General features: G+C 41.8%; 1 protein-coding gene across 2 annotated transcripts in view; it reads left to right on the forward strand.

Annotated features, from left to right (window-relative positions):
• The window catches only part of MGAM (maltase-glucoamylase), a 257,231-nt gene that overhangs the window by 108,021 nt on the left and 134,997 nt on the right, over positions 1-14,213 (forward strand). For both annotated transcript variants that reach the window (XM_057304088.1, XM_044388790.3), the window contains 10 exons: positions 531-702; positions 2,367-2,483; positions 3,033-3,187; positions 4,229-4,313; positions 5,048-5,104; positions 6,055-6,179; positions 9,139-9,227; positions 9,888-9,937; positions 10,517-10,684; positions 13,937-14,089. In XM_057304088.1, coding sequence (XP_057160071.1) covers positions 531-702; positions 2,367-2,483; positions 3,033-3,187; positions 4,229-4,313; positions 5,048-5,104; positions 6,055-6,179; positions 9,139-9,227; positions 9,888-9,937; positions 10,517-10,684; positions 13,937-14,089 — 1,171 coding nt within the window. The remainder of the gene's footprint in view (positions 1-530; positions 703-2,366; positions 2,484-3,032; positions 3,188-4,228; positions 4,314-5,047; positions 5,105-6,054; positions 6,180-9,138; positions 9,228-9,887; positions 9,938-10,516; positions 10,685-13,936; positions 14,090-14,213) is intronic.

Consider the following 14,213-nt stretch of genomic DNA (forward strand, 5'->3'; position numbering starts at 1 on the left):
CTAGTGCTCTCTCTCTCTCTCTCTCAAAATAAATAAATCCTTAAAAAAATCTAGATATATATTTATAGTTACTTATAAAAGTACACACATGTATCTATAAATTTAAAATGTCTTTTTTTATTACAAAATTACACCCAAAGTGTCTCTACTTAAAAAGAATTTAAGCTCCAAAAGGCTGTTCATAAGTTCACTTTTCATGTATGTTTAAAATCACACAACATGAAAGATCAATGTATATACATCTATGTAAAATTAAATTTTCCATAAAAATTGTATACCTATAGTTACTAGCCTTTTCAAGGGTGCTTTAAAAAATCTTGGAAATTGTAGATTTAATGATTGCATAAAACACCTTAAAACAAAACAAAATAAAATGGAAGCATATTTAACGGTGCAATCTGCTTTCACAGCAACTCAAATCTGCTGGGAGGGCACTAAAAGACAATGATCCTTGGCATTGTCACTGTATCTGTGGGGCTGAGACATGCTGAGATCACATATTGACTCCTTAAGTCTCTCTCCCTTTCTAGAGCTGTCAAGACTGTGCTCCCAAATAAGAGAAGTTTCATTATAACCCGTTCTACCTTTGCGGGATCTGGCAAGTTTGCTGCCCACTGGTTAGGAGACAACGCAGCCACCTGGGATGATCTTCGGTGGTCTATCCCTGGCGTGCTGGAATTCAGCCTTTTTGGTATCCCAATGGTGAGTCCACATCCCTACCTCAATCCCCAGAAAGCCTCACTCTAGGAAATTCCCGTAGCACAAAGCCCACCTCTCCTACCCTTCCTGGCCCAGGGACTTCATGTCTTGAGAACAATGGTTTCATCTACATCAGTATGTCTCTGATACTATAACATTCTTTCCTGTACTGACTTATTAAGATAGTGCAACCTTGAGCTATTGTTGGAATATTTTTCTATTAAGGTATAACATACACACAAAAAAGTACACATATACTTAAGTATACAGTTGATGAATTTTATAAGCTGAACACATCTGTGTATCTAGCACCCACATGAGAACACTTTACCAGGTCCCTAGAGGTGGATTTGACATCTTTTAGTTAAATTCAAAGTATATATTTATGGAGCTCTTACTGTGTGCGAGGTACTAAGCTAGGTATGTATGGTGAAGGTAGAGAAAAGCATAAATATAGTAACAGAAACACCTTCCCTTTCCCCTTATATATAAAATATATAAACAAATAATTATGGCAAGCTAGGGACATATAATTAAATGTTGAGGGAAATCCTGAGAAAGAGACTTTTTAATTCGGACAAGATTACCAGGAACACAGGGAGTCAGGGCAAGGGGTCAGGAGAAACTTCATGGAACAGGTTGCACTTGAGTTTACCCTTGAAAAGTGGGCTTATTTTATCAGACTAACGGGGAAGTCATTTTAAGATTGAGAAATAAACATGAGGAAGAGCAATAAGGGGGAGAATTTGATGTGTTTACAAGGATTGGTTTGTAGGACTGGAGTGGAAAATGATGCTGGAAAGGTGTGTTGGAACCAGGTTTTGAGGAGCTGCTAGCTAAGCTGTGAGGAGAACCTGGAGATGTTTGAATACGTGACTGATGGAGTCAGATTTAGGCTTTGGAAAGTTAATTTTGATTGCGGTGCAGTCAAAATAACATCAGCAGTAATTTAAGTTCTACCCATCAAAAAACTATTGTGTCGGGGCACCCGGGTGGCGTGGTTGGTTGGATGTTCAACTCTTGGTTTTGGCTCAGGTCATGGTCTTGGGGTCATGGGATCGAGCCCCGTGTCGGGCCTCACCCTCAGCAGGGAGTCTGCCTGGGACTCTCTCTCCCTCTCCCTATGCCCCCACCACTCTCTCTCTGTCTTTCTCAAATAAATCAGTAAACCTTTTAAAAAACAAAAGCTATTGTATGTCAAGTGTTTTACTTCCATTATGTCATTTACTAAAACCCTGTGTAGCTAATTAATGCCCACTTTAACAAAATGAGGAAACTGAGGCCCAGAAGGATGAAGTAACTTACTCATAATCATCTGACAATAAAGAGTAGACATGAGGGGTGCCTGGGTGGCTCAGTTGCTTAAAGATCTGACTCTTGATTTCGGTTCAGGTCATGATCTCAGGGTTGTGAGATGGAGCCACATCAGGCTGTGTGCTGGGCATGGAGCCTGCTTAAGATTCTCCCTCTTTCTCTGCCCCTTCCCAACTCCCCTCTCTTAAAAAAAAAACATAAAGAGTGAACATGTGATGTGACCCCATTCTGATCACACTCTATAAGTCTTCTCAGTAAAAGTTGGCAGAGTGCAGTTGGGAAGTCCCTGATGGGAAGCAAAGGGGGCGGGATAATGGAAGTGAGGTATACGTTCTGTCTGTGTGTCCTTGCAGGTGGGTGCTGACATATGTGGCTTCATGCTGGACACCACTGAGGAGCTCTGCAGGCGGTGGATGCAGCTGGGGGCATTTTATCCATTTTCCAGGAATCACAATGGCCAAGGCTACAAGGTAAGTCTCCCAGGAGACATGATCAAAACAAATTTGGCATACGTTAGAGCGGGATCTGTCTGCGTCCTCACCAAGACGTCTGGTGAGCCAGCCTCCTACCTGGCACTTCACTTAGGCTAATTTGCAATTAACCAGGACCTCTTACATGCCATTAAAATGCTCTGCTGTCACAGAGTCTGCTCTTGGTGCTGCTGCGGTCAAGGAGATGGTGAGGCTGTGAAGGTTTTAATCAAACATCTGTATTCTCTGTCTACATTGCTCATTTTGTAATGAGAATCAGATGAGGAAGTACTTCAAAATGATTGAAATGGCAACGTCCTGAGAGAGCAGTCCTAAGTGTGAATTAGGCTGGTCGAGTTGCCAAGCAGTGAATGGCCTTACGGCGATCTCCCTCTGCCCACCTGTACTGCTCAGAGGCCGAGTTTATACCTTAGGCCCCAGGTCTTTGGAGAAGGAAACTCTTGGTTTCTTATGAATGGGGTCTGGAGTTCTCCAGATGCTTCTGTCATTCATAGCCGGATCACAGTGGAAACCCCTTGTTCCTCCCAGGCCCAGGATCCTGCCTCCTTTGGAGCCGACTCTCTGCTGTTGAACTCCTCCAGGCACTACCTTACCATCCGCTACACCCTATTACCCTACCTCTACACCCTCTTCTACCGCGCCCACAGCCGGGGGGACACGGTGGCCAGGCCTCTTCTGCATGAGTAAGTTCCCCGCATCCAAAGGGGTTTTGTTAACGTGACTAGCGACATGGACTGTTTCATCAAATATCGGAGTGAGCATCGAGACACTTCGAGTGGCTATTCAGATACCTATGTATTTTTTTAACTGGGATACTCAGTTGGTATTTGCAAGGCCACTGCTGCCTCCGTACTGTTCTAGAGGTGTATTTAAGTGGTATAGCCTGTTCCCTTTTGGGGATAGAAGTAGATTAAAATCGCGGGACTTTGGGGTCTTTGTTCTGCTACGATCTAACTCTCTATCTTAGACACATCATTTAAGTTCTTTTTTCCTTCGTTTCTTGATTCTTCGTTTAAAGGATTTGATAGTTTGAACAGGATGGTGTAATGCACTATGTTCAGGCCCTAGGATGAACCTGTCATTTACACATGAATAAGAATATTACAGATGATTTCTAGAGTTCCAGAATGTTTACTGCCAGCCAGTGAGCATCTCCAACTTGACCCTGAAAAAGGCCACTTAAGAGGCTTTCTGAGTCAAAATGCAGTTAACTCCCTTAGGTGTCTGACATGCTAGACTCTCAGGCACATATCTGGTATAAATATTATTGTTGTTATTGTTGTTGTTGTTGTTATACATTCATTATTTTGAGTTAGTTTTTACCATTTCCTGGAATTCCCTGTTAAAAGGCAAATACCCCAAAAGAGAAAAGAGTAGAATTTTAAGTTATCTGCTATTTATCTTGATTGCATCCAGTTCCTTCTTGATAATCAGCTGAAGTTTTAAGATGCATTGCTTGTTTTACTTATTTAAAGGGGCATATGGTGAACAGACTTACATGTCCTGGAATAGGCCCCTGTGTCCAACCAGGGGAAGAGAAGGAGAGTGCATGGGTTGGGGAAAGTGGATCTGTCTGCCAGAGCACGGAGGCAGGGGTTGAGTAGGAGTCCCAGAATAACTTGGGGGTTACCGCAGGCAGGAAGCCTGCATGTTTTGGACCATTGTGGGGAGAGTTGTCAGGAAGCATTGGCCCGGATCTCAATGAACCTCTCTCTGATCTCCAGGTTCTATGAGGACAGCAATACGTGGGATGTGCACCAACAGTTTTTATGGGGCCCCGGCCTCCTCATCACTCCGGTTCTAGATGAGGTAAGTGTCCCACAGAGACACACAGATGGTCTCTGCTTCTGTTCCTGCTACCCTCCAAACTCTTCTCTTCCTAGACCCATTTATCTTCTCTTTATTCCAAGCCCAATTCCAGCCTCCACAGCTGAATTGGTCTTGAAGACACAGTGCTGAGGTTTGGGGAAGTTGGAGATGTGTTACTTACAAGTCTTTTTTCGTGACCAAGTTCCAGAAGCATCTACTGGTGGCTCTGGGTTTGGGAATGGTCCTATTCATCATCAGAGTGTCCTAGCAGATCCTACTTGCTCCTTGAGGTAGAGGCAGAATGGAGCAGGGGGCTGGCACTGTCTCTAAGGTTGGATGGAATCAGGGGGTGCTTGTTGCCTCTGCCTCTTAGCACCGTATGGCTTGGGGCGAGTTCCCCAGCTGGAAAGGTGAGATCATGAGAGTACCTGCCACTAGGGACAGTTGGGAAGATTACATGAGTTCATGTAAAGCTGGAATTTTTACCACAACACATATTTCAAGATTATTATTATTCCTAATGTGGTTCCACTGGGATTTTCCTTTGGGTTGCCAAAGGAACCCTTTTCTGTTATTCCTATTAGAAGAAATGCATGATTTGATAACCGAGAAAAGAAAGGCCACTTATGCTCTCTCAGTATATGTTTAAGAAACTCCCTTAGGAGTGCTGAGAAATCCATTTTATCCCCTTCAGAGGCTGGGCCACGAAGAACAATATTTTGTTTTAATTTCAGGGTGCAGAGAAAGTGATGGCATATATGCCCGATGCCATCTGGTACGATTACGAGACTGTAAGTAGATTTGACTTTTCTTTTTTTTTTTTTCCCCAAGATTTTATTTATTTATGTGACAGAGAGACAGCCAGTGAGAGAGGAAACACAAGCAGGGGGAGTGGGAGAGGAAGAAGCAGGCTCCCAGTGGAGCAGGGAGCCCAATGCGGGGCTCAATCCCAGGACCCTGGGATCAGGCCCTGAGCCGAAGGCAGACGCTTAACGACTGAGCCACCCAGGTGCCCCTGATTTGACTTCTCTTAAACTTCTCAAGACCACAGTTGCATAGACAAGATGTCTCCCTGGGAAAGGAACATCTGTCCACACCCTAAGGAGCGTTTTTGTATTGTTTTCTGTCATTTCATAGCACAGTTGATAGTGAGCCTAAGTCACTTAATGTCCGTCATGAAGAGACCCGAAAAAAAAAACACTTTTATATACTTTATTCAACAGTAAGATAAGGGCAAATATTGGAGGGTCCAATGGACAACTTCAGCTTGGTCAGGAATCAGCTAACTTGTTTAAAACTATCAGTTCAGTCTATCCCATTCCCCCACCCCCCTCCCCTCTGACTGGTGATGGGTAGTAAGGAGGGCACGTATTGCATGGTGCACTGGGTGTTATACGCAACTAATGAATCATCGAACTTTACATCAGAAACCAGGGATGTACTGTATGGTGATTAACATAATATAATAAAAAAACATTAAAACAAAACAAAACAAAAGCTATCAGTTCATCTAATATATGTCAGATAGCCTTGGCATGGCGTAAATGCTTCCCCAAACTCCTGAGTGATGGCAAAACGTGTTGTTCTTAATTTGTTTCCTTCCTCTCATTTGATTGCCTAACTAGACACTAGGTCAGCTGGGTGGGAAAAGGAGAGAGCTGTAGATAACTCAGCACATGGGTAAGGGGGGGGTGTGAATGTGCCATCCTGCCAAGGTGCTTGACGTGTGTGCCTGCATCAGGGGGCCCGAGTGAGATGGAGGAAGCAAAGAGTGGAGATGGAACTTCCTGGAGACAAAATCGGACTTCACCTTCGCGGAGGCCACATCTTCCCCACGCAACAGCCAGCTACCACCACAGTGGCCAGGTAGAGCATGGCGGGAGTTTCCTTCAAGGGGGAGACTGCTGACAAAGCTGTTCATTTCCATTCTCATCTGTTAACCTGCTGAAGATGTGGAAGCTTTCTGTGGTGTGTTGGGAGGAAGGGGACTGGGGTGTGCGTGTCCATCAAACTCCATCCCTTGCATTTCTCTCAGCTTATTCTGAGGAAGTTGTGATTTAAAGATGGGTTTTGAAAGAACTTACTCCTGGTCCTTCCTTAAACCTCCTGCATTTCTCCTCAAAACACACTGGCTGCTGGGGTGGTCATCCTTCCTGGTTTTCCCAGGACCAGTTCAGTTTTAGCACTGGAAGTTTCATGGCTTGGGAAACCTCTCAGTTCCAGGCAAATGGGGTCTGTTGATCACCCTACCTGCTTGGCCAGATTATCCATCCATTGCGCTATGCTCTTGACTCATTCATTCTCATTCCTAGGGAGAGGGGATCCACTTTCCATTCCCCTATAATCTCAATTTCCTTTCCTCCCAGTGAACCATTTCTTTCTTGTGATGCAGACTTGTTCTCTTGAAATCTCCCTCATATCACTGATTTCTCCTTAATGACTCTTTGATTCTGAAATTCTAGACTCCATCTATACTAAAGACGTATACATTTATATATGTCTCTAAAAGTCTTACTTGTTTTTAATAGACTGGGAGTTCTTTGGAGGTTAGAAATCTTTCTTTTCTTTTGGACTTTCCTTTCTACCTTAATTTTTCATATTGCAGACTTTTTATGATAATGAGACAAAATACTTCTACATCTAACACTAAATGATTTCTTTGTATCTAATTGTTCAGCTTCAGGCTGTTCTGCATACTGATACCAAAATTATCTTTCCAAAATGAAGAGTTTTTTCTTGCTCCCCTGCATGAAGTCCAAATTCTTTCATGGGTGGGGTGTTCCAGGCCAATCACAATCTGGTTGCAAGTTAACAAACGTGCCTCCTGAGACATCTGGGTGCTCACCTAGACCAGCCATGCCCCTAAGCTTGCTGTTCCCAGACATACCCATTTATTCGACTGAATTTGGGCTTCTGTATTTAGCCTCTCCAACATCCTTTGCCTGGTGCGTTCTTAATGACTTTCCGAATTAATTACAGATTTTATCTGCAAGAAAGCTTCCTCAACTCTTCCAGCAGAGGGAGTGCTGCCACTCCAAACTCTTTTTTTTTTTAATTTAAATTCAATTAGCCAAGGTATAGTACATCATTGGTTTTGATAAAATGTTCAGTGATTCATTAGCTCATCATATCACGTGCCCTCTTTAATGTTATGCTTTTTTGTATACTGTTAAATATTTTTCTTCCTTCTTAGCTGATTTTTTTCTTTCCTTCTTAATCGTTTTAAGTATTTCAATCATAGCTACTTTATACCTTGTATCTGAAAATTCTGTTATCTAAAATCCTTTGGAGAATCCAAATTATCATTCATTGTTTTTGCCAACTTTCTCTCATGCTGGCTTATTGCCTTGTGTGTTTAGTAATATTTTTGTTTTTCAGATGTAGTGATCTTAAGTATCCAAACATGGGTCTCATTCCTCCAGAGAGGATTTGCCTTTTTTTTTTTTTTTTTTTTTTTTTGACTGCAAGTCAGGACTGCTGTCAGCTTGAGGTCCTTGTAAGCAATATTTAAGGATCATGTGTTGGGTGGTTCTTTCAGGGTACTTGGTGTCCCCCAGAATATTTAGTCGGCCACACTGCTGGAAGTGCCATGCTGTTCTCCTATGTTTTTCAACTTTCGTGCCACCCTACTTTTTGCCTTGATTATGTGGTGAATATGTTTAATCCTTCCTATAATATTTAGGCTCAGCAATAGAGTTGTGATCTGTTTGTCTTTGTATCTCTTAGACTTGCTAACAAAGGAAAGCAACTTAATACATGTGTATTAAGTGAAAGCATGTGATTTGATTGATAATGGAATCTGCCTTGCATAGGGCACAGTGGAGGGCTGATGTGGGGAAGAATAGAAAACTCGAGGTCAGTGATGGAGCAATGGGAGCAGGAAACCGGGAGGGAGTCCAGGGAGCAGTGACACAAGGAGGGATTCCACATGAAATGGCTCTTTCGCTCTTTCTGTATGCCCATCTACTTTACAACCTTTTTGAGTTTGGTTTGTGTTTCGAATTTTAAATTATAAAGCAGAAAACTATAGTGTTTTATATTCCTCTCCAAATGAGCTAATAATAAATAATCAAATTAAGAAAGTTGCCATTAAATAGATGGACTTTATTGTATTTTATTGCTTTCCGAGTCAAAATGGAGTCACTTTCTTTGGCAGGAAAAAAAGAATATATCCACCCAACCATGGTTAATAATTCCCCTGCACAAACTCTAATATTAGGCTGAACCAATTATTGTCTAAAATGTCTTTCTCTTCTAATAGTCTGTATTCTAAATAATAGTTGCTTTGGCAACTTTTATAGTAGCAATTACAATGATTCGGGCCCTTAAATTCTTGCTTCCTACAAAGATGTTTATTGCTAATGTTCGCAGTATTTCTGTCTCCTGTGACTTTACTGATTCTAGAGAAAGATGCGCCTGTTGATTTTGCTCTTGTGCCTGGAGAAAACCCGAGCCATCTGCTGCTAGTAACCTTTCCCATGTGAAACCTGAAGGCAGGGGCGCCTGGGCGGTATAGTTGGTTAAGCATACAACTCTTGGTTTAGGCTCAGGTCGTGATCTCAGGGTTGTGGGATTGAGCCCCATGTCCAGCCACAGCTCAGCAGGGAGTCTGCTTGGCATTCTCTCTCTTTTCTCTCCCTCCTCCTCTGCCCCTCCTGTTGTGTGATTTTGGTTGGTGCAAAAAAAAAAAAAAAAAAAAAAAGAAAAGAAAAAAAAAAGAAAAAAGAAAGAAAGAAATCTGATGGCAACATTCCCAGCTCATTTGGCAAAGTTCTTTGAGTCTTAAGTGTTTGTCTCTTCCCTAACTAAACCTTGTTTCCCACAGTCGTCAGAACCCTCTTGGTCTTATCATTGCCCTAGATGATAACAAAGAAGCAAAAGGCGAACTTTTCTGGGATGATGGGGAAACCAAAGGTGAGCACTATTATGACAACCTGAGTCTGTGAGTTATTCCCGCTAGTTGTTCAGCCGAGGGAGAAATCTCACCAGGCACAGACACACTAATCACTCAAGAGGAGAATTTTCGTTTGGGTTGCACTGTTCACAGCTAGTGGCAAATGAACCACAGATAGAAAATGTGTCTCTACCTCTTACAATGCTCCCATCAGACAATAGGTACAGGCTCTCATTTTATTGTCAACAGGCATCTGAAAGAGATGTTTTCAAGACTGTTCCTTCCATTTACTGTAGATCTCTTGCCTCAGAATACTTCTGCACAAAAGTCGATGATAGGAACACATACCACGGCAGCAAGGCAGCGTGAAATTGTTTTCTTTTTGTGTGCCTGTATCCAGCCATGCTTCTTCACACATTTTCCTGGCTCCAATATACTAACAACTCTTGTGGCTCAAGCTTAGGCGATAGATTCACTTGAGGCATATGCCTTGGAAGCACTTGGAAGGGACCCTTTTCCAGAGTAAGGTAGGAAGAAAAAGGGAAAACAGTGACCTGGCCTTGGAGACTCTGTCTATAATCTTGTCATTCTCAAGATGGAGCTTTCAGTACAGCCAAGGGGTGATCTGTTCTTCCGTGGTGGGCAGGCCAGAGGCTGACTCACCTTTCTCGTACTTTCAGATACTGTGGCCAATCAAGTTTATCTCTTTTGTGAGTTTTCTGCCACCCAAGTAAGTAGCACATTTTTATGAATCTTAGGTGCGGGCTTTTCTCTGACAATTAGCTCATGTGTGTTTGTGTATGTGTGTAATTGCATTTATAGCTTCACATGCCCGTATGACTGTAGGTGAGCACATTTCCTTTTTTGTGAAGACAAAAGAACTTTATTTTTATTATTATTTGTTTTTATTTTAATTCCAGTTAATTAATGTGCAGTGTTATGTTAGTTTCAGGTGTACAATATAGTTATTCAGCACTTCCATAGATCACCTGGTGCTTAGATGGGCACATTTCAATTTATGACTTAACTCCCAATAATTGACTCATCCATGTTAGTAAAAAGAGGCAATGATATGATTAAATCGAAGTAGCCAGCCCTTTAAAATGCAGTTTAAAAAAAACAAATTCTCTGTGTGTGTTTCTCTCTCTCTTTTTCACTCAGGGGAGTATTAAAAAGTTTGTAGTCCTTGAGCACATGTTAGTAGAGAGTTAAGAGGCATTCAGAGCAGTTTTGGTTATCTGGTCTAGGATAGAATATCTGAGCAACTTGACAACCCATCAGCAGACCTTTGTGTTTAATTGTTTTTCAGAACAGCTTGGATGTGAAGATTTTGCAGTCAACTTACAAAGACCCCAATAATTTAGTATTTAAAGAGATTAAAATTCTTGGGATCCAGGAACCTACCAATGTTACCGTGAAACACAATGGTGTCCAAAGTCAAGTGTCTCCTAATGTCACTTACGATTCTAACCTACAGGTAAAAATTCATGTTGTTGAGATAGTTTATCAAGAATTCATAGCTTATGGTGTTCCTTCTTGCCAAAGTCGCATGGGTTCCTAAAGGACCAGGGCACACTCTGAGGTCTGAGGTGGGGAAGTCAGAGGGTTAGGAGAGAAAAAAAGCAAGGGGTAAGCCAGAGCTAGAATGGATCAGGGAGCTGCTGAGAAACTGGAATAAGATGAAATGGGCTTTTTATCTATTTCTATTTCTATTTCTCTCATCTATTCATTCCCTTATAAGCCCATCAGTCAAAAGAGCACAAGAGCATTGGTCTAGATAAAGCATACAAGATTGACAAATCAGAATAAGTCAACCTGAGGATTGAGACTGGGACAGAAGAGCAAAGTGAGGAGTGTGAGGAACAGGATTAGAGGGAAAGTGAGTCTGAAAGCTGCTGGCTGAAGCTAGAAAGGCAAAGTGGGAGGTAGGATCCCCAGTAATTAAAATTTTGAAGTCCATTTTCTTTTTTTACTGTGTTCAGATACATAGACTTTCTCTCCAACACATGCATTTTAAAGAAGTATTTCAAGTCAAAGAATCTGATCAGCTTAGCTAATGGCTACTTATTTGGTTAGATAATGCGAAAAAATCATTTTTCATTAGTTGTAATGAGACCTGGTGCTCCTGAGCAGTTTGTAATCTGTTCCCCTGGTATCTTAGCATTTGAGGAATCCTTTCCTCCATTCTCCTCACTCCAGGCCCTCCAGATGATCTAGGACTGGTAGTTCCTGGGTCAGCATGTTTGTGAGAGATCTTCCAAACTTGGAGAAAATAGGTAAATCTGGCATTCTCCTATAATGATGTATTGATGACATTGCCATTTTGCCTTACAATATACGTTAAGGATACCTAATTATAAAGTTAGAAATAAAGTACAGTTGACCCTTGAACAGCATGGGAGACACTGACCCCCCCATACCATCAAAAATCCATAAATAACTTTGACTCCCCAAATCTTAACTATTAATAGCCTACTATTGACCAGAAATCTTACGGGTAAACTGTCGATTAACATATATTTTATATATCATAAGAATTCTATACTGTATTCTTACCATAAAGCAAGCTAGAGAAAAGAAAATGTTACTTATTTTTTTTAAAGATTTTATTTATTTATTTGACAGAGAGAGACACAGTGAGAGAGGGAACACAAGCAGGGGAAGTGGGAGAGGGAGAAGCAGGCTCCCTGCTGAGCAGGGAACCCGATTCAGGGCTCGATCCCAGCACCCTGGGATCATAACCTGAGCCGAAGGCAGATGCTTAACGACTGAATTACCCAGGTTCCCTGAAAAGAAAATGGTATTAAGAGAATCATTAGGAAGAGAAAACATTTGCAGTTCTGTACTGTATTTATTGAAAAAAACATGCATGTAAGTGGATCCATGCAGTTCAAACCCATGTTGTTCAAACGACAACTGCATTATATGGTTAGTTATGTGTACAGCGAAGTGCAAGCCATTTGAAAGGTGCATCTGCGAAAAAAAACTCAATAAGTATTTGTTAAATTAATTAATATAAGAGCAAAGGAGATGTCGGTGCTTGAATTTGGGTGGTGGGGAGACATAATTTATACACATGAAACTACTGGGAAGGGGACAGGCAGTCCAAAGCAACACAGAGGAAATGTTAACTGACATTATACCTAATTTAATGTTCAAAGCCTAATGGTAGAGCTGTGCAAAGCCATTGAAGTCAGGGTTCAAGCTGGACTTTGAATGAGGGTGTATCACATAGAGATTCGTTCAGCTACAAGTGATAGGAAACTGAGCAAAATGGGACTTGGAACAAATTGGGATTTTCTTCTTCGTGCAATATCAAGTTTAGAAAGTGGTCAGTTGCCGGCATTGGTTCAGTGGCCCAGGGTTGTCAGGGTTGATTGGAAGTGACTGCTTAATACCAGTTTCTGTGGCCCTAATAGTGCAGAATAAAAGAGGAGGCAGGAAGGAAAAGGTGCAGGGAAGGGGTAGGCCCTTAAAACAAGGAGACTTTGGGCCTTCAACTCCCAGTGGACTTGCACTTGCCTATTAATGGCCACAGCTATGTTACATGGATTAAAAATTTAGTTCTTAATCATGAACTTTAATATTCTAAGCTGAGATAGTGAGTCAGAAAGGAACTTTTATATAAGGCAGGCAACTAGCAGTGCATTTCACAAAAGGACACCATTTTCCTAGAAAGAGCAATTGTCTAGATAAAGCATGCAAGGTTGAGATATCAGAATAAGCCAATCTAAGGATTGACACTGGCCTGACATTAGTTTGTGTGTATTCTATAACTGGAATAGGGAGGGGAATCAGTTTGGACAAATAATTTGTGGTCAGATTTTAGAGGGTCTTAGGTGCCAAAACGAGAAGGATCTGATTCTCAAAGCATCCTATGGATCCTTGAATCAAGGCTGTACCATTGTGAAAGCATTGCTCTGGGGTGTGAGATTTTAGAACAGGGAAGTTTAGGATGAATTTAGACTGAGAAGAGCCTGGAAAAAGGGTGATTATCCTTAGAGTGTGATTTTTTAACTTTGGGCAAATGAGGATCTTCTCCATGAAACCATTCATTAAAGAAGAGACAAAAATACATAGAAAATATTAAATATTTGAATTAGTGGGACTCAGAGAAGCAAGGTTTCAGGTTTTGAGGTTTTGGTCTTGGAGAAATGAAGAGGTTGGAATGTTAGAAATGGAAGGAAATGTAATGATATTACCAACTCCCCACTTTTGCTGTTGATGAAACTGAGACCCAAAGAATTGAAATGATTTGGCTAAGTTTCCCCAGCAGAGTGGAGATGAGAACCCAAGCCACATGATTCTTACTCCTGTGTCCTTGCCACCACTCCAGACCGAAGCGGAACACTGGGCTGGGGAGTGGAGGGCAAGAACATAAGCTCGATTTCAGATGGTCCCATGAACTCCCGTGTGTTTTGCTACAAGGGGAAACACAGATAAGGAAGAGGAAGGGGAGTCAGGGAAGGAAAAAAAATGGGTGATCACAGAAGATTTTATTTGATCTAATTCTCTTCCAAACATGGTGTACAAGATTCTGATAGAGTTGACACATTTGCACTCTTCCTCCTCCCTCCACGTAGCTCTTTTCATAAAAGCTCCAGGGGGCTGTCATTTGGATTGTTGAGAGGCTAGCCTGGTTTCTATTTCCTTTCCTAATAGAGTTTTCAGATCTTGCAAGGCCTTTGTCCTGAGGATAACTTTCCTTGTCACTTGCTCGTCCCCACAGGTTGCTCTTATCATGGGAATTGATCTTATCCTGGGAGAAGCATACACGGTGGAGTGGGACCTGAAGATAATGGATGCAGAAAAAATAGACTGTTTCCCTGATGAGAGTGGTGCTTCTGCAGAAAACTGTAGTGCCCGTGGCTGTGTCTGGGAGGTAACCATGCCGACGACACTAGTGTGCATCAAAATCCTTGACACTCAACCTGTGGTTTCATGAGTGTATCACCAGTGTCACTACTTAAAACCCATAGAAAGGAAGGACTTCCAAAGGAACCTGA

Source organism: Ursus arctos, unplaced genomic scaffold (genome assembly GCF_023065955.2).
Source record: "Ursus arctos isolate Adak ecotype North America unplaced genomic scaffold, UrsArc2.0 scaffold_3, whole genome shotgun sequence".
In the NCBI taxonomy this organism is placed as follows: Eukaryota; Metazoa; Chordata; class Mammalia; order Carnivora; family Ursidae; genus Ursus; species Ursus arctos.